General features: G+C 44.3%; 1 protein-coding gene across 1 annotated transcript in view; it reads left to right on the top strand.

Annotated features, from left to right (window-relative positions):
- The first annotated feature begins 4,756 nt into the window (after positions 1-4,756).
- LOC109890167 (contactin-4) overlaps positions 4,757-20,660 on the top strand; it is a 38,137-nt gene continuing 22,233 nt past the window's right edge. Inside the window, exons 1-10 of the mRNA XM_020482139.2 lie at positions 4,757-4,895; positions 6,786-6,912; positions 7,065-7,234; positions 8,432-8,527; positions 10,791-10,994; positions 11,712-11,814; positions 15,484-15,668; positions 16,317-16,459; positions 16,886-17,015; positions 17,378-17,528. Coding sequence (XP_020337728.2) covers positions 4,835-4,895; positions 6,786-6,912; positions 7,065-7,234; positions 8,432-8,527; positions 10,791-10,994; positions 11,712-11,814; positions 15,484-15,668; positions 16,317-16,459; positions 16,886-17,015; positions 17,378-17,528 — 1,370 coding nt within the window. The 5' untranslated portion in view covers positions 4,757-4,834. The remainder of the gene's footprint in view (positions 4,896-6,785; positions 6,913-7,064; positions 7,235-8,431; positions 8,528-10,790; positions 10,995-11,711; positions 11,815-15,483; positions 15,669-16,316; positions 16,460-16,885; positions 17,016-17,377; positions 17,529-20,660) is intronic.

The following is a 20,660-nucleotide window of genomic DNA, read 5'->3' as shown; positions in this document are numbered from 1 at the left end:
TTAATACACAAACTCTGTCAAACAAATTATGATCTGGAGTCGATCAGATGGATTCAACTTGCAGTGTTGTTTTTCACGTTTGTATCACTATTTCACATCCAGACACTCTTTTCTTCAGGAATTCAAGGACAATCCTTGAATCCTGCCGTGGTGGATTGCTGGCATCAGTGGTGCCATAATTGTGCGGCGCCATGAAGGGGCAGGGCACAAAGAAATGTTCCCTGTGATCAGGGATACACACTGTGTTACAGACCGATAGCAGCAGCAAGGCACAGAGCTTCCCGAGCTCCCACCATTTCAGTGGCTCCTGTCCGGCTTCAGATTCAGCTCACACGGTCTCTGAGCTCTCTCTCTCTCTCTCTCTCTTAGCAGACCAAAGGAAGGGGCTGATTGTGTCTCAGCTCCTGGGGAAGTAGAGGGCTCTCTCCAGTTACTCTGTGAGTACTCAATCAGTGGGAAACATGGTTGTCAGTGGAGCTGGTGATTTATTTCATACTGTAAAAGACTGCGACTGTGGGTGTTATTTAAGGTACAAGAGCTGTTGCTGTTGCTACTGTAATCCCATTTTCTATGTTGTGTGTGTGTGTGTGCGTGTGTGTGTGCGCGTGTGTGCGTGTGTGTGCATGTGTGCGTGTGAATTTGTGCGTATTCATGTCTTTACGCCCACATTACATTTAGCAATAGTGGGCTGTGAATATTCAACATACAGTATCTGCAGCTGTCCCTGGTGCTGATCGGTGTTAGCTACGTTATTGGGGACGGCACTTACAATATCGTCTTATCACAGATTTCAAGCTGTAAGGACTAGAATGAACGGGTTACTTTCAATTCTGTGCATGACTGCCCTCCAGATAACCATTATCTTACCACTTCCTTCCCCTTTTAACACTTTGACTGAAATAAGCTCTCTTCCCCTCAAGGACAACAGCCATTCGTATGAGTGTAAAGATTCATCTGTGGGTTAATTTGAGCTACTGTATCTTCGTCCTTCACTCTTCGTTGCCTGTTGACTCTGTGAAGTCACTTTAGGGTTGGCGTGAATGTTGAAGAGCAAGACAGGAAGTAACAAGATGGTACTCGTCAATGTTACTCTTCCTCTCATCTAGCTAGCAACATGTTTAGCCAGAAAAATGCTGATTGACATCCAGCCGCCATAGTGTTTGCCTAGCTCCAGCTCCCCCATGAATGGAAACGGGTTGACAGTAATCTGAGATCAAGGAGATTACAGGAGTGTTTTGGAGAGGCGAGCTTTGATATGATAAGGCCATAAATGGAAGGGGATGGACAAGACTTAATTCATTCTGTACCTCCGGTATAATATTTCATAGCAATAATTAAGGTCTGTCCATTGCAACATTGTATCTCTTGAGTGCACCCTTCCCCTCCCCTCCTTGGCGTTGCAAATTTCACAGAGAAAGTGTGTAGTCCAGCCTGGTCCAAGCACTCTATGCCATGATTAACCCTAACAAAATGAGGCCTTTGAAACCACGAGTGTGGGATTTTGTGTACTAGTCTTATTTACAGGGGTAAGCTCCAAAAACATGCCTTAATTACCTCTGGCTAGGCCGCTGATGTTAATTTTCCGTGGTCACGTGTTATAGCCAATTACTCAGGAACTAATGAAGTGGAACTCTGCTCAACAGAGTTCAACTGCATCCTCCTCTCAGTTCCACCTAGTTTACATATCCCACTGTGGGATGCTGCTCATCAGTAATGAACATTAAACCAGCCAATGCGTCAGACCAGAATGCAGCCGTGTCGATACCCATACCTCATTGAATCATTTCTCTCCAGCTAGCTATCTTAATCTCGGGAGGCCATTGAGGGGGAAGAGGCACGTGATCTAAACCACAGTGTTATCAGGGATTAATCCCTGACAGATATTTTCCCTTGCAGGCACCATTAGCTCGGATTCATCCCACTTGGTGTTTCCAACACCTGCGACCACCATCCGCTGGGCACAAGAATTATTACCATTGTATTTTTCTCTGGTATATAAATTAATCATGGGGATCATGAGCAACTACTTTAAATTTCTGGACTGTGACCAAGAAACACATCCTCCCCAAGGATGCCCAGGACGTATGCATCGTTAAAAACAGAGCAGTGCTATCTGACAGAGGAACAGTGCCATCTCTCTCAGTCGTACCGTACACTTCCGGGAATCTAGGCTCTGCATCTTGACGCTGAGCATAATCATAGCTTCCATCCATGGGGCAAAGGCAAACAGCTCCATGAGTTTGACTTTGAGCGCCAGGGGGAGAGGACGTGCTACAGCGAGGAGACAAAAGAAAGTTGATCAGCTTGAAAGTGAAACTGGACAGCTGACTAGACCAAACATAAATTAGCATCGATCATCTGGCAGAGCAGGGACACTAATGACTTTAGGCTTCAGGGCCTTGTTAGACAACCTCGGCAATGGACTGCAATGGTTCCCCTGCCCTCCAGATCCTCTAAGTACCCATAAATAGCGATAACTCCTCAGTGATCCTAGTCGCCACAGGTATGGCTTGATTAATTCCACTCCTCTACTACACAATTCATATTCAAGTTTGGTGCTCTACGGTATGTTTGAGTTGACATCAACTCAGCCAGGAACAATGTGTAGCACCTGTCTGGGTGGATAAGAGTGCCAGGATGATCCCTACAGCATGCCGCAGCAGTTCTTGGAGTTGGAAAATGGAATGATTTGGATTGGCCAGAATATGATGATTGGGGATTGGTATTCAAAGCCCTGATTCTACATCGTCACAGTGGGATCTACTTGGACCAAAAGGAAGAATGTCCCCTCTTGGTCAATGTACATCTCTACTGTCTATTTTTCTTTGCACCGCACACTCTGCCAGAGGATTGTGTGCTCAGATTTTTTTTTGGCAAGCTTGCCTGAATTTAGATCACATTGATTGTGAATGACTCAGCTCAGTAGCTGGCATGTATAATTTATTGATTGCAAATAGCCGTTTTGGGTAGTTGGCTGGCAAATATTCCCAAAAGGATTCAGAGAGTTGAAAATTGCACACAAACTTAATATTACCAAAATGGTACATACTGTATACCCCTACCAAGGACTGTAGATTGATGGTACTACAGACTGGTGGTATTTCAGACGGATGGTATTGCAATGGATGGGGGGGGGGGGGAGGGGATAGTCCATGCATTTAGCTCTCCCATGAGGGTTCAAATAGGTCCAATGTGAGTTCTGTCTATTGTTATATGGGTACTGTTTCAGCATCAGTTTTCCCCTACATGAGACAGATACATCACCCATAAGGGAAGGCATCAGCCAAATTTCCTGTTACTGACTTATTCCCCCGTAGTTGATTGCGATTCAGGGCAAAGCTGTGGGCAGAATGACTAGGGGAAAAAAGGCAGCAGGTAAAAAAAAAAAGTAGAAGATAAAGAAGATAATGAATCTAATTGAATCTCTTCTCATCCCTACTGAGATCTAAGTCCTTTTTATCTTTCCTGATTACTACTCTTCCCCTTTTCTTCTATTAAGTTTCCAACATGGCTATTTCTCACCACAGGAAATGAGACTGCACTGATTGCAAAGAGGGAAAAGAAAAGGATGTAAAAGTTTGGAGAAATATTGTCGCCATCGAACGTAAATGATCTGGTTTTTCACATTAGAACATCATCTGGAAGAGCATTGTATAACTGTACAACGTGGCATTAGCTCAACTCCACAGTTGGAGGGGCAGTACCTGAGTCAAGAAGTAGGCGACATTACCTATGTACAGTAGGAGTTCATGCTGAGCTTTTCATGCTGGGCACATTGTGTAACTTACAAAGGTAATGGTTTTAACACCTCGTTTCAGAGAGAATTATTATTATTTATCTTTTCTTTTAGCTTTCACTTTACTTTCCCATCCGTGTATGGAATTCTGTTCACGCGGAAGGTGATCACAATCTAGGAAGACTGTGTTCCCGTCTCAATTTATATCGGAGATGTATTGCACCTAATTCAAATGTCTCCCATTCGGGCCCGTGTAATAGTCTAGGTATTTATGTACCAATCGCAGCACATCATAATGAGCTAATGTTATTGATACCTAACCCTCTCTGTCTGGAGCTGCTGATCAAAGCCTGTGAATGTGTATAGCAGCAATTCTTTGCTCTTCACAGCAATAATAGTTCTCTCGGATGCTTCATAGAGGATATCGTCTGTGTCTGCTCTGTGTTTCGAGGTGGATTGCATGCCTTGCCTCGAGATGGATTGCTTTCTCTAGCTCTCTCAATAGAGGCCAGGTTAAATGGAAATGTCTCACCGCGCTGTCATATTCCCTGCCCTTCAAGAGTCACATCGGACATCTCCCCGGCACATCCTTTTCACTGCTGTGAGGAGAGAGAAATGCATGCAGATCTGTGTATGTATCACGTTATTTTCCACAGTGTAAACGCATTGAACCAGTAGTTTCAGCGAAATCTAAACAGGGCCTTTGGCAGGGCGGTTGAGCTACTCATCTGCTGCTTCTGCAAGCCTTGAATCTTTTTTCTCGCTCCCTTGACTTGTGCTCCTGGGAGATATTGTAGCAGCAGAATGTACACACCAAATATCAGCTCCTGTAGATCAGCTACTAGCTTGTCCCTCAGGCACGGGATCTTGACCCTGCTTATTTTGATGAATTCATTATTCATGGTTGACTGATTTTCCTCAATTCCAGCTCCATTTTTCAACAGGCTCAGTGTATAGCCTATTGCAAAAAGATTGTTGTCACATTGCCCATTTTGTCTTTTCTCCTTTCCGCAGCTACAAGGAGCAGAGTTTACACAGGAAATTTTCCCCTCTCACTGGCAATTGGATGGGAAGAAAGAAAGCCTTTGACCTTGGAAAATGAAAATGTTGTTGCCATGGGAACTGTTAATCCTTCTGTCACTCACGGACTGCCTTGCTGGTAAGATGTCCCCCAAGTTGCCTTTGATACCACACCTGATCTGCATACACCCCTCTGCAAGCGATACACCCCTCTGTCTGTTTTATCATTTCCTTACCTCTTCAAAGGGTATCATGCTGTTCTCACCCAGGATGCATGCTGTTAGGGGGTTTCCTTCGGTATGACATCACTCGTCATTTGATCTATATCACCACAAAGGATCATGTGTCAAACTTGGAGTGAAAGATGTAGGGTTTGTGATTAACTCGCAACACAATGGTTTCCATGGTGCTAATCTATTTTGTATTTCTCATTCTTCATGTCATATGTCTCGCTTTATGCTCATCTCCATGGCAATAACACTTCCTTAGCTTCTTAGCCATACCACTCAACAAACACCTGCAAGGTCCCAATTACTAACCTGAATTCTGTTTCCGTACACCGGAGTGACCTTCGAGAGGCAGAGATCTGGAGTGTCAATATAGCAGTGTATCTCCCACACTTTATGTCTGGGTATTATGAACTATCTACAGAATGGAGAGGGATTTAACGTTGACACGCCTGGCTGACAGATTTAAATGGAAGTCAAGCCCGGATATTTACAAGCCATCAGACAAATGTATTTAAATGTACACAGTGTATGGAGTAGGTGGCTATTGTGTTATCTATGCTGCCATCTCCATTGAGTTAGCATTTTATCTTCAGTCAGCACTTTCTCAGGGACACGTACAGATCAAGGCAGCCTGGAAAAGAAAAACGACAATGACGAGGGGGGGGGGGGGGGACAGAATGTGGAGATGTCAAAGACTTCTACTTGGTGCGGGTTGATGTATTTTCCTCATCATTGAGCTCACATTTACATAAATACATATATAATTGATATTCAGTGTGCATGTGTAGTTTGATGACAAGTTGGAGGGTGACTGCTAGCCAGGGTGAGATCTCTCCAAATTACACGAAGCACAAGCATTTCCCAGGTTGAATAGACCAGCTATAAAAGGTTCATTCATTTATTTCCTTTAAAGGACAGAGATATGAAGCACCTCCCTTGGAGGCTGAGGTAGGAAAGGAGGTCCTCACCTCAGGCAAAGCTTCTCCCCCACACTCTCATTAGCATGATGATGATGCGGGAGGGAGTACTTCTCTTTGTCCTAGTCTTCAAGGTTAGGTACCTGTAAAAAAAAAATATATATATATATATATATATATATATATATAAAAAAAAAAGAATCTCATATCGTTCATATGAAAGACTGTTGATTTCCAAAGGGGACATTAGAACTTGGACTGTAGCTGTGGAGAGCCACCGACAGGATACTGTAGCCTACTGTGTGTCGGAACAGAGAAGACGATTAGTTCTGACGGAGGGGGGGGGGGGGGGGGTTACGCATTAAGGGAACGATAGCTGCATTTCAGCGGAGTCAATTACTGTAACATGGGGTAATTACTCTGGTGTATTGGTAAGTTGGCAGCAGCTTACCAAAACAGCAGACCTGACTGAGCTGCCATCCGTGTCACGGGTGTGCCAACAGACTGAACGTTGGTTGGAATTCAAATGGAAAGAAGGACAATACTGTGGAAGATGTCCCTGGACTTCCTGTATGACTTGTCCGTGTGCACTGTAAATTGCGGCGTCCGAGTATGCGTGCAGAGCTACAGGGTGTAGAGAATGGGATCAGTTCATTGGCCTCTAATTGTCAGTGTCGTATTTGTTCTCTCTCATGTCAACACTGTGGCGAGGCTGTCCTTGTAGCCTAAAGACTACTGTGTGTACAGTAAAACAGGTTGGGTACATAGTTGGGTATAGGTTCACACAATGTATCATTTTGTCCTCAGTGATTGGCTTTCACCGTTCAGGCGTAGTTGTCGGTAGCAAGGTAAAACTAAAGCGGCGGAGCTCTTTTCACTCAGAGAGAAGCGCACGCCATGGACCTGTCTTCACTCAAGAACCAAGTGACAGCGTTTTCCCCCTGAGGTCTGAGGACAACAAGGTGTTCATCAATTGTAAAGCAAAGGGGAACCCAGTCCCGCATTATAAGTAGGTGCTTGTCCTTTAAACTCTTTAGCTTTTCATACCTTTCCCCGTGTCAGTATTTTCATTTAGAATGCTATGTTGTCCTGTGGCCATGTTGGTTTGTACTGTCTGATCGTGAGGAATAATCATTTGTGTTTGTGTGTGCGGCTCTACAGATGGAAGGTTGATGGGGGATATATTGACATGGATTTGAACTACAACCTGGTTGAAGGAAACCTGTTGATCAATCACCCCCATGCAACACATCACGGGGGCGTTTACCAGTGTATTGCTACCAATGTCTTTGGGACCATCGTCAGCAGGGAGGCCAAGGTTCAGTTTGCATGTGAGTAGATTTGGACTCCTATCTTCAATACGAAAGAACAACAAAACACTGCCATTTCAGACATTTACCTAAAAAAAAAAAGTTCATTTTCAAGTGTTTTTTAGAGACACGTCTTCGAGAGACAGTCTGTTTCTCTAGTCATGACACATCAAGTGAAGATGTGATTTGCTACGATTTAACGCACGATTAAGTACAGCACAAGCAAATCATTCAGGTTAGGAACCCCAAAAGGGTTTTTCTTCTCACTCCGGAAGCATGTTTTAATTTGAGAAGTGCTGTTACTTTGGGGTAATTGCCGTGTTGACATGCACTAAGCCTGCAGCTCCATTAGTGATTAGTGTAAGTCGGAATCTTAGAATGGTTTTTAACTCTGGCTTAATGTTACACCCTGACTAAATCACATCATCTGGAGCGCTTTCAACAACAGATGGGCACGTTTACCTCTCTTCTTCTCACTCAAATGCACTGTGAAATTCACTCCCTCTGTAGCCAGCGAAAAAGATAAACATCATTCCAGACTAAAGTTCTCCCATGAATCCATCAACACATTTATTTACTCTGGAGATAGTGCCAAGACTAACCCAGTTGGAATGGAATGGTCCACCTAAGTGATATGCCTTGGTAGACCTGGTAGGGTGTTCATATGTCAATGTTGTTTCTTTTTACAATGCAGGTCTACTGACAGGCTCCAGCTAATTAAACAAACCAAACCAATCCCACATTACGTTAGGGAAGTTATAACCAATCTCAGGGGGTAGGGGTTTGTATTATTCATGCAGGAAGGGTGCTCATACTTGATATGTTCATTTAAATGGTGATAAGCCTTTGGATGAGATGAGACTTTGTTATTGTTGATATTTGCCTGCCCCCCTCTTGGGATTTGAATGATATTTCCAAAGGTTTGGGGTCCCTGGAGCTGTCTATTTTTCCTCGTAATGCAGCAGCATTTAATGAAAAGTGAAAGTGATCCGTAAAACCCCGGTTTAGAGAGAGGTATTTATGTCTCTCCCTGTTCACACATGTCACTGGTGGTATTAGCAGGGAAGTAAAGCAAATGAGGTACAAGCAATGTGCATAGAGAGGAACATGGTCTTCAAAATGAAAATGCCCTCTCCAGAATCTCACTGCAATTTAGGAGAGGTTCAACTATGGACGTCTGAAAGTAATCAGAGCCACTTTGTCTTTGCCTCCCCACAGATCTGCAGAACTTCAGCAGAAAGTCCAGGAACACAGTGTCAGTGAGAGAAGGCCAGGCTGTGGTGCTGCTATGTGGCCCTCCACCCCATAATGGAGGTACCACACTCTTACAACAAAAAAAGGTGCTATCTAGAACCTTAAAGGGTTCTTCGGCTATCCCCATAGGAGAACCCTTTGAAGAACCCTTTTTGGTTCCAGGTAGAGCCTTTTTGGGTTCCATGTAGAACTCTTTCCGCCGAGGGTTCTACATGGAACCCAAAAGGGTGCTCCTATGGGGACAGCTGAAGAACCATTTTGGAACCCTTTTTTTTCCTGAGAGTGTATAACGCTTTGTATCCTCAACCCTTACTGATTCTATGCTGCTTCTCTTTCACACACGCCCCAGCTATCTTACGCCCCCTCACAATCACACCCACTTCCTTTCCAACACTGCTGCAAGCCTCTGCTCTCATATCTACTACTTCTTCTCACTTCTAGTCTTTCACATCCTACTTTCTCTCTCTTCCTCTCCCGTGGGACTGGCTTTTATGATCAGTCCTACTGGACTGGAGCAGGATCCCTCATCTACCTGAACTCAACCCAAACTCCAAATGCCGTTACATCCCCAGTTCATACCCTCACACTTCATGGCCTCAAGCTCACTCTTTCCCAGTGTGACCCGCTACCGTGCTATCATTTGTAAGCCTCCGGCGCTCCACTTCCTTCCAGCGCTCCTGGTGGCTGGTGTGTCGGGGGGGGGGGGGGGGGGGGGCGTTTATCCCGTGGCACAGCTGCGAGTCTGTTCCGTGTCTGTGTGCTGCTGATTAGCAGACCCTCAAAGTGCCCCGCACTCCTGAAGCCATTCCGCGCCACTACCACAATTTCACGCCAGCGTACCAGCATTTCTCCACTCTCTGTTTCCAACTGAATCAATGGCCACGAGGGATTCAAACCGCACCTTTTTTGCAATCTCTCTTCCTTTTCCCCAAAATGCCTTCATCTCTTCATTTGATATTTTCTAGTTTTTCTTCCAGACATTTGATGGGATTGTGTTTCACAATGCTGCTGTCTCCAGGTGGATTTCAGAGGAAAGGCATACATTTTTGAATTGGAGAACAACGCTGTGGATTTTTAGATCCAAGCAAACATGTTTGTTTTCTGTCATAACTTGTAGTAATGTCAAACCAATTTAGTGCAAGTTATTGCTGATACAGAAATGCAGAGCCATATAAATGTTATTTCAAGCAACTTGAGCCATCAGTAGTAGGTGTTCTGAAATGGTCTGTGTTCAGTGTTCAATTCTGCGAGTCCTCTGTTGCTGTGAGACCACAACCCTTAAGCAGAACCACTCCATAATACTCTCTAATCATGAAAGGTCTGTCACTCTGCCCTGACTTTCACTATGATCATTTTAATTCACTGTTTCCCTGAAGGAAGCAATCGGATCTTTACTGTCTGCCCAGTCAAAAGACTGACTGCAGGATGTAATGTGTTCCTTGATCAGAGGGGCTCTAATACCCCAGCCCACCCTACCCTCCCTGTCTCTTAAGAAGCTCTTAATTTGACATTGATGTCTCCAGATCCCGCTGCTCCAACCCCCCCCCCCATCTCTCTTCTCTCTCTGTCTCTCTTTCACTCCCTCTCTCTCGCTCTGTCCATCTCTCTTCTCTCTCTGTCTCTCTTTCACTCCCTCTCTCTCTCTCATTAAAGGGCCACCGAGTCTAAAGGCTGCCAGGACAAAAAAGGACCCAGCCTAGATTACGATAATGTTTTTGAACTTAGAATTTACTCCGCTGTCTGTGTGATCGGCATAAGCCGGTGGCACTGACCCGTAGTACGCGCGGGAGGAGGCTGCTATCTCCTCTAACTGAAAATGGAATTCAATAGCGTATCCAAATCCCTGCTTGCTCTCTGAAATGCTTGGAGACGTGAAAAGAGCAAGGTTCAGCCATGTTAAGCTGTCGAGCTAAAACAACAAACAAAAAACATAACATTATTGAATGATGCGTTATTCAATTAGAAACTGTTTGAAATACTGCTGTTGAGTATGTCGATGGGCAACAGTGGGCACAGACTAGAATGCCATGACTGCCATGGATGTGCCACCGTCTGTTATTGCGACTGTTTTGTGAACTGCCCCCTGCACATAAATCTTATTACACTGTCTAAGTGCAATGTTATTAGATATTATAAGATGCAACTACTGCATGTCTCCATCCTTTTTATAGCTACAGTACAGGTACAAGAGTCTAACCTGATCTCTTGTTTATCCTTAGTTTCGCCACACTGGCAGATTTTGTGATGTCATTGGCACAAGTATCTCTTCCTCTGTCAATGCCCACGATCCTCTGCGGTCGCTGCCTGTGCTCTTCCCCTGCAGAGATCAAATACTCGTGGGTTTTCAACGGACGCCCAAGTTTCCTGCTGCAGGATACCCGCCGTTTCGTCTCCCAGAGGACCGGCAACCTGTACATCGCCAAGGTGGAGGCCTCCGATGTGGGGAACTACACGTGTGTGGTGAGGAACATGATGACCAACGCCACCGCGTACAGCTCGCCCACCCCCGTGGTGCTGCGCAGGGACGGTGAGCATGCTACACTGCTTCCACTGGCTCCACTGTCTCCTGCTTATCCTGCATGCTGACCTCGCCTGTACCGTTGTGGGGAGTGAAAGCTAAGGAGATAAATCAGTCGTCTTGAGCGCGACGGTGTTTTGTTTAGCTGCTGCTCAGGATCGGGGTTGTGCAGTATTCACGCTACCGAGCCGTAGGGTCTGATGCCGCGTTCAAAACTACTGGGAACTCCGAAAGAATACACGGTTCAATCATGACGCCAGTGATCTTCAGGTCGGTCAACTGGAGCTCTAAGAAAGAGGCCGGGAGTTGGAGGACCGTTGAAAGGGATTTTTCTCAGTCGGAGCTCGGTTTTTCTTTCTCCAGAGTTCCCAGTTGTTTTGAACACGGCATGAAAAGCCATCTCTCCCTCTGCATGAAAAGACACGTTTACGCATTTACATATCCGGAAATGTTGAGTGCTTAGACACACACAGACACACTCACACACGTGCACACAAAAACATTTCTGCACAGTGAGATTCACCTCACCAACCCCATTACCAGTGATTATACAGTGTGTGCCACTTAAGATTTGAGCTGGAGCAGAGATGTTGTAAAGCATATTAACACGCAGGCATGCCCTTTACCAACCTGCTCTGTGCCACAGTTCTTGCATTTCATTTGAATTATAGAATGCAATGTTCATTTTGTGTTTGAATTAATGTGATGTTCTTCCACCTGACACAGCTGTAATGGGAGAGTATGAGCCAAAGATTGAAGTTCAGTTCCCCGAAAGTCTTCATGTCACCAAAGGATCATCAGTGAAACTGGAATGTTTCGCCTTAGGAAAGTAGGTCTCAAATCAAATCAAATTGGATTTGTCACATGCAGCGTTTACAACGGGTGTGGACTTAACCGTGAAATGCTTTTTTATTACCTAAAAAGAAAAACGGTAACACAAGAGGAATAAAATACACAAGAATTGAGTTATATACAGGGAGTACCAGTACCAGATCAATGTGGAGTTATATACAGGGAGTACCAGTACCAGATCTATGTGGAGCTATATACCAGGAGTACCAGTACCAGATCTATGTGGAGTTATATACAGGGAGTACCAGTACCAGATCTATGTGGAGTTATATACAGGGAGTACCAGTACCAGATCTATGTGGAGTTATATACAGGGAGTACCAGTACCAGATCTATGTGGAGCTATATACAGGGAGTACCAGTACCAGATCTATGTGGAGTTATATACAGGGAGTACCAGTACCAGATCTATGTGGAGCTATATACAGGGAGTACCAGTACCAGATCTATGTGGAGTTATATACAGGGAGTACCAGTACCAGATCTATGTGGAGCTATATACAGGAAGTACCAGTACCAGATCTATGTGGAGTTACATACAGGGAGTACCAGTACCAGATCAATGTGGAGTTATATACAGGGAGTACCAGTACCAGATCTATGTGGAGTTATATACAGGGAGTACCAGTACCAGATCTATGTGGAGTTATATACAGGGAGTACCAGTACCAGATCTATGTGGAGTTATATACAGGGAGTACCAGTACCAGATCAATGTGGAGCTATATACAGGGAGTACCAGTACCAGATCTATGTGGAGTTATATACAGGGAGTACCAGTACCAGATCTATGTGGAGTTATATACAGGGAGTACCAGTACCAGATCAATGTGGAGTTATATACAGGGAGTACCAGTACCAGATCTATGTGGAGTTATATACAGGGAGTACCAGTACCAGATCTATGTGGAGCTATATACAGGGAGTACCAATACCAGATCAATGTGGAGTTATATACAGGGAGTACCAGTACCAGATCAATGTGCAGAGGCACAAGGTAATTTGAGATAGATATGTACATGAAGGCAGGGTAAAGTGACTAGACATCAGGATAGATAATAAAAAGGTATTTGAGGTAGATATGTACATGAAGGCAGGGTAAAGTGACTAGACATCAGGATAGATAATAAAAAGGTATTTGAGGTAGATATGTACATGAAGGCAGGGTAAAGTGACTAGGCATCAGGATTGATAATAATAAAACAAAGAACCGAGTAGCAGCAGCAAATGATGAGTACAAAAATGTGTGTGTTATCAAATCAAATCAAATTGTATTTGTCACATACACATGGTTAGCAGATGTTAATGCGAGTGTAACGAAATGCTTGTGCTTCTAGTTCCGACAATGCAGTAATAACCAACAAGTAATCTAACTAACAATTCCAAAACTACTGTCTTATACACACAAGTGTAAGGGGATAAAGAATATGTACATAAAGATATATGAATGAGTGATGGTACAGAGCGGCATAGGCAAGATACAGTAGATGGTATCGAGTACAGTATATACATATGAGATGAGTATGTAAACAAAGTGGCATAGTTAAAGTGGCTAGTGATACATGTATTACATAAAGATGCAGTAGATGATATAGAGTACAGTATATACGTATACATATGAGATGAATAATGTAGGGTATGTAAACATTATATTAGGTAGCATTGTTTAAAGTGGCTAGTGATATATTTTACATCATTTCCCATCAATTCCCATTATTAAAGTGGCTGGAGTTGAGTCAGTGTGTTGGCAGCAGCCACTCAATGTTAGTGGTGGCTGTTTAACAGTCTGATGGCCTTGAGATAGAAGCTGTTTTTCAGTCTCTCGGTCCCAGCTTTGATGCACCTGTACTGACCTCGCCTTCTGGATGATAGCGGGGTGAACAGGCAGTGGCTCGGGTGGTTGTTGTCCTTGATGATCTTTATGGCCTTCCTGTAACATCGGGTGGTGTAGGTGTCCTGGAGGGCAGGTAGTTTGCCCCCGGTGATGCGTTGTGCAGACCTCACTACCCTCTGGAGAGCCTTACGGTTGTGGGCGGAGCAGTTGCCGTACCAGGCGGTGATACAGCCCGCCAGGATGCAGAATTTCTTCAGCCTCCTGAGGTTGAAGAGGCGCTGCTGCGCCTTCTTCACGATGCTGTCTGTGTGGGTAGACCAATTCAGTTTGTCTGTGATGTGTATGCCGAGGAACTTAAAACTTGCTACCCTCTCCACTACTGTTCCATCGATGTGGATAGGGGGGTGTTCCCTCTGCTGTTTCCTGAAGTCCACAATCATCTCCTTAGTTTTGTTGACGTTGAGTGTGAGGTTATTTTCCTGACACCACACTCCGAGGGCCCTCACCTCCTCCCTGTAGGCCGGTAATCAAGCCTACCACTGTTGTGTCGTCCGCAAACTTGATGATTGAGTTGGAGGTGTGCGTGGCCACACAGTCGTGGGTGAACAGGGAGTACAGGAGAGGGCTCAGAACGCACCCTTGTGGGGCCCCAGTGTTGAGGATCAGCGGGGTGGAGATGTTGTTGCCTACCCTCACCACCTGGGGACGGCCCGTCAGGAAGTCCAGTACCCAGTTGCACAGGGCGGGGTCGAGACCCAGGGTCTCGAGCTTGATGACGAGCTTGGAGGGTACTAAGGTGTTAAATGCCGAGCTGTAGTCGATGAACAGCATTCTCACATAGGTATTCCTCTTGTCCAGATGGGTTAGGGCAGTGTGCAGTGTGGTTGAGATTGCATCGTCTGTGGACCGATTTGGGCGGTAAGCAAATTGGAGTGGGTCTAGGGTGTCAGGTAGGGTGGAGGTGATATGGTCCTTGACTAGTCTCTCAAAGCACTTCATGATGACGGAAGTGAGTGCTACGGGGCGGTAGTCTTTTAGCTCAGTTACCTTATGTGTGTGTGTGTGTGCGGGTTTTGTGTGTGAGTGTGTATATAGTGTGTATAGCATAGACTGACCATGTGAATCGAGGTGAAATCTATGATCCCTTATTGATTTATTCCATGTAGAATGATTTTTAAACATTGAGACAATTAAGACATGGATTGTGTATGTGTGCCATTCAGGGGATGAATGGGCAAGACAAAAGATTTATGTTCTTTTGAACGGGGTATGGTAGTAGGTGCCAGGCGCACCGGTTTGTGTCAAGAACTGCAACGCTGCTGGGTTTTTCACAATCAACAGTTTCCCGTGTGTACCAAGAATGGTCCACCAGCCAAAGGACATCCAGACAACTTGACACAACTGTGGGAAGCATTGGAGTCAACATGGGCCAGCATCCCTGTTGAATGCTTTCGACACCTTGTAGAGTCCGTGCCCCAAAGAATCGAGGCTGTTCTGAGGACAAAACGGGGTGTGGGGGTGCAACTCAATATTAGGAAGGTGTGCATAGAGTCATTGCAAGATAGGGTCAGTGCAGATAGTTTGGGTAACCATTAATCAACTGAGATCATTTGCAAGCACACTGTAGCAGCATCACATAGTCTTTGCATATGGAATTTCAGATTCTGAGAATGTACTGTATTAGTCATTGGCCAGACATCTCCCATGACACACAACAATGTTAGATATCTATGTCTGGCAGCTAATGTATTAATACTAAGTGTCAGTATGAAGCATGTGGCTGTGGTGACCTTTCCTGCCTGACCTCTCCAGCCCAGTGCCTTCCATCACATGGAGGAGAACAGATGGGAATCCCCTCCCTGGCAAGATCAAAATCAATCATTCCAACGGGGTCCTGGAAATACCATATTTCAGACCGGAGGATGCTGGTGTATATGAGTGTGTTGCAGAGAACTCCAGAGGAAAGAACGTTGCCAAAGGACAACTCGTATTCCAGAGTATGATCACATCACAACATATATAGATTAACAGTTGTATGTTGCTTTTGTGATAGGCTATAATTCATTTAACTGTTCAGAGGAGTTCCTCATTTTATTTCCCAGGCTCATAAATGCTTATTTGTTTAATAATGAAACAATTCAAACCAACAAATGGTTTTCAACTTTAAATCCCTAAATATAACTCATAAAAATGAACAATTCCTTGAATGGTAATGGGTTTATCTGTCTTTTGTCAACGTTTAGCTAAACAAGTCTAATTAAAATTTTGAGTCCATAAATTATGGATAAATTATGGATAATGAGTCAGGCCTGGAAAACCTTTTTCTGTATGAAAGGCCATTATAATGACAGGATAATCTGGAATTAATTTGTACCAATTAACCTTTCTGTTTAGTCATTCTGAAGTAGCTAAGCCGTTGTCTTGCCAACTTGAATACTGCCAATAGCCAGTTGGTCCTTAGAGAAAAATACAAATGGCATCCCAAGCTTAAGGCAGCTTCCAGCTCTTCCATAGAGCTATTGTTTGTGCCATTATTTATTTTAGGACGACTTAAGCCCCCCCCCCCCCAACAAAACAGTTCTGCATTGGAACTGTCAATATAAAGGCTGACATTTTGTTACTAAATCGTGTTCTTTATTCTCCAGGTGTTGAACATCTGCAGTGGGTCCAGACGTTGAAAGATGTTCATATGGCCATCGAGGCTAATCTCCAGTGGGAGTGCAAGGCGAGCGGTAAGCCTAAACCTGTGTACAGATGGCTGAAGAACGGGGAGCCCTTGGTGCTGGAGGTGAGAATGGCTAAACATTGTACTGAGCATTTTGTATGTGTCATTGTTATACTCCATTAAGAACTACTCTACCCATCTTAAGACCCTTTTTCATCTCAGATCAAAGGCATGAGATCAAACATTAAGCCGGTTTGTATTTCAAAAGTCTACCCGTCACAAGGTTTGCTGCAAAGGTCACACTATCACAAGATAGATGATATCCATGTTACACTGCAGAAAAATCCTGATTGACAGTTGTTGTTTTTTTGCTAAATCTTACATGGCCAAAATATCTAAATTGTAGTTGACAGTTTGCATGAACCTTTGTATTGTTCAGATACTAATATTCCTAGGTTATGCATTTCTAAAAGTATCAATTTAAACGTAGTTTTATCACACATCCCATACTAAAGTGTGTTAATGAGGGTGTGTATGTCTTGCCACCAGGACAGGATACTGGTAGAAGGTGGACGATTGGCCGTCCCCAGGATCAACCTGTTGGACTCTGGTATGTACCAGTGTCTGGCAGAGAACGAACACGGCGCCATCTATGCCAGCGCTGAACTCAAAGTTGTAGGTAAGTGTGTCTGGAGGACTCTAGTCTGGAGTGTTTGTTATGTCTTGTTTAGAAAGTTGAAGCCAGAGACACCGCAAGGTCAAGACATTTGTGTAGAATCACTGTCAGTAGGCAGAACCAACTCCAAAAGAAAATTTACAAAAACAGTGAATATTAGCCGAGCCATGGTTTTTAGTCACATTTGCATATTTACTTGATAAAGAAACCCAACCAGTGGTTTTTCATGAAATCCAATTTATATAATTGACTAGGATGTGTTTGACAGTTTGGCTAATGCATACAGTACATGCGATAGCTAGCTGCTGTGCCTTGTCAAAGAGAACAGAATGGTAGCAACAGGGTTTGTTCTGTTCCCCATGCAGCCTCTTCACCCGACTTCTCCAGCAGTCCTGTGAAGAAGTCCATGCTGATCCAGAGAGGGGGGGAGGTGATCATGGAGTGCCGTCCCCATGCGTCCCCTAGGGCCTCCATCTCCTGGCGGAGAGGGGGAGAATTTCTGAAGGACAGCACGAGGTACAGTAACAGCCGTAGTAACAGTACGCATCGCTGCTCATGCCATTGATGGCACGTGTAAAAGGGCCCTTCTCCTGGGGCCGTGCTTAGCCTCTAGGACTCAACCCTATATGTCTCTACTTACGAGGACTGACGTTGACGAGTGTTCGTTTTTTTGCTAACACCCTCTCTTTTTGCTGATGTCAACGAACTGTATCGCTCTCTGTATGTCGCTGAATTCAGGGATGTTCTGTGACCGTTATGGTAGGGGCTTTATGTTGATTATGACCTTGGTCTTTCAATCTTGTATTCAGCAGTGGCTATAGATGCTTCCTTGTAACCTCTCATGTAAGCCTCACAGCTTCACGGGTTCACAGCTCACAAGTTTATTTGAGGTACTGGTCATAGCACCAGAAGGGTTGTGTGGATGGTGTCACTGCTACATGGCCCTGCTGCTGAAGCTACACTAGCCTCAGGGGAATTACTGTACTAAATGTGGCCCTGCAGTCGTCTGGAAGAAAGACTCCGGCCAAGAGTATGCTGTGGACCAATGGCTGGAGCAGGCCTCTCCAACCCTGTTCCTGGAGAACTTACCATCCTGTAGGTTTTTGCTCCAACCCTAATCTAGCGCACCTGATTCTAGTAGTTAGCTGGTTGATAAGCTGAACCAGGTTAGTTACAACTGGGTTTGAAGTGAACACCTACAGGAGGGTAGCTCTCCAGGAACAGGATTGGAGAGGCCTGGGTGGGAGAATAATACACTGAGTATACAAAACATTAAGAACACCTGCTCTTTCCATGACATAGACTGACCAGGTGAATTCAGGTGAAAGTTATGATCCCATAATTGATGTCACTTGTTTGATCCATTTCCATCACTGTAGATGAAGGGGAGGAGACAGGTTAAAGATTTTGAAGCCTTGAGACAAATGAGACATGAATTCTGCATGTGTGCCATTCAGAGGGTGAATGGGCAAGACAAAGGATTTGAAGTGCCTTTGAACAGGTTATGGTAGTAGGTCCCAGGCAAACCAGGTTTGTGTCAAGAACTGCAAGGCTGCTGGATTTTTCACGCTCAACAGTTTCACGTATCAAGGGGTGGTCCACCACCCAAAGGACACCCAGCCAACTTGACACAACTGTGGGAAACATTAACGTCAACATGGGCCAGCATCCCTGTGGAATGCTTTCGACAACTTGTAGAGTCCATGCCGTGACAAATTGAGACTGTTCTGAGGGCAAAAGGGCATGCCACGCAATATTAGGATTGTGTTCTTAATGTTTGGTATACTCAGTGTATGTCCAGTATACTACTGCCTACCTTATGAGTCACCCATGTTATGATTTACTCTCTAATCTTACTCAGCAGCTATATACTGGTGTGTGTGTGTGTGTGTGTGTGTGTGTGTGTGTGTGTGTGTGTGTGTGTGTGTGTGTGTGTGCGTGCGCGCGCGCATGTGAGTGTGTGCATGAGTGAGTGGTTGAGAGAAGGAGAGGGGGAAAAGGTGAGAGCTTATTCTCACCAGCAGTATTCTGTTTATTGTACTCCTCTCACACCCCTGCATATGCTCCCTCCAATTCTGCATCTTTAATTTGGGTGGTGTGGTTGAGTCAGACGGATTGTGAACAGGAGCCTTGGTGATACTGCTCTGTTATTCTCCTTAGTCTCCTGCTTTAGGGCTGTGGCCCAAATCAATATGTGCTGCCACATTTCCATAGTATTTCCGTAACTCAGTGGTCCTGCCTCAACATGTGAGCAGAGCGATTGATTAGTTACTGTATCATATTCCACGGAGCGGTCATGGGAGAAAAGGAGAAAGAAGTGATTACACAGGCTGTGCATCTGGACGAGAATAGAAAATGCACGGCGTGGAACGGCGTTTCTTTCTTAAAGCAGATAGTTCTTTACGTTTTGTATTTGTTTTGCAGCTCATTGCCCCTCAGGTCATGTTCTCAACGCGCCTCCATCACTCAATGTTTGATATTTTTGTCAATAAATCAGCGCAAAGCACCCTGTGTCAGACATGCTCTCTGGGTCTCAGCTCAGCTGGAGTGAATACGTATTTATTTTTAAGAGCTGCAGTGAAATTGTTTGATTTCTGAGCTTGCAGCTCACAGCCTCTGTGTTTGATTTGCTGTATCAGAAGGTCACGATAGCTAGGAGTTCTCAGCATCATTTATGCATGTGTTTACATTGTGTTCGTTCTAAAATAACGTACAAGCATTAGACAACCCGTGGCCTCTGGTGTTTGTGGAATATAGCAAACAATGAATAGAAACCACTGCTTTGTTATGAGGTTGCTTTTGTGATGTCTGATGTAAACCACTTTTTTCATCTAGTTTATAACACTTTACATAATTGGGGATTATGTCGCAAATAGATTAAGTCAATCATATCAAAGAGAACACTGGTCCTAGAGCTGGGACGATAAACAGAAAAATGATTGACACTGACCGTACCAACCATTTATCGAGGACATTTTACTGTCATGATAAGTAGCCTATACTAGTGAAATGTTTTCAATTAAATACTGTAAGTCTGCTTATATCGGCTACAATGGATAGTTACAATGGATAGTGACAATGGATAGTTACAATGGATAGTTACAATGGATAGCTACAATGGATAGTTACAATGGATAGTTACAATGGATAGCTACAATGGATAGTTACAATGGATAGTTACAACATTCAAACTAGTAGTAGTAGTAGTTCTAAGGGTACAGTAATAATTGAAAAGTACACTCTTAGAAAAAAGTGTTCCAAAAGGAGTCTTTGTCTCCATAGGAGAACCCCTTTTTTTAAACCTTTATTTAACTAGGCAAGTCAGTTAAGAACAAATTATTATTTTCAATGATGGCCTACCGGGGAACAGTGGGTTTACTGCCTTGTTCAGGGGCAGAACGACAGATTTTCATCTTATCAGCTCAGGGATTCGATCTTGCAACCTTTCGGTTACTAGTCCAATGCTCTAACCACTAAGCTACCTGCTTATCCATGTAGAATCCTCTGTGGAAGGGGTTCTACATGCAACCCAAAAAGGATCTACCTGGAACCAAAAAATGGTTCTTCAAAGTGTTTTCTAATGGGGGCAGAGGAAGAACCCTTTTAGGTTCTAGATAGCACCTTTTAAAGTGTAGGCTAACCGGTGCA

Source organism: Oncorhynchus kisutch, linkage group LG5, assembly GCF_002021735.2.
Source record: "Oncorhynchus kisutch isolate 150728-3 linkage group LG5, Okis_V2, whole genome shotgun sequence".
NCBI classification, from domain to species: domain Eukaryota; kingdom Metazoa; phylum Chordata; class Actinopteri; order Salmoniformes; family Salmonidae; genus Oncorhynchus; species Oncorhynchus kisutch.
The sequence above is the reverse complement of the archived record's forward strand: the minus strand, read 5'-3'. Positions and strand labels throughout refer to the sequence as shown.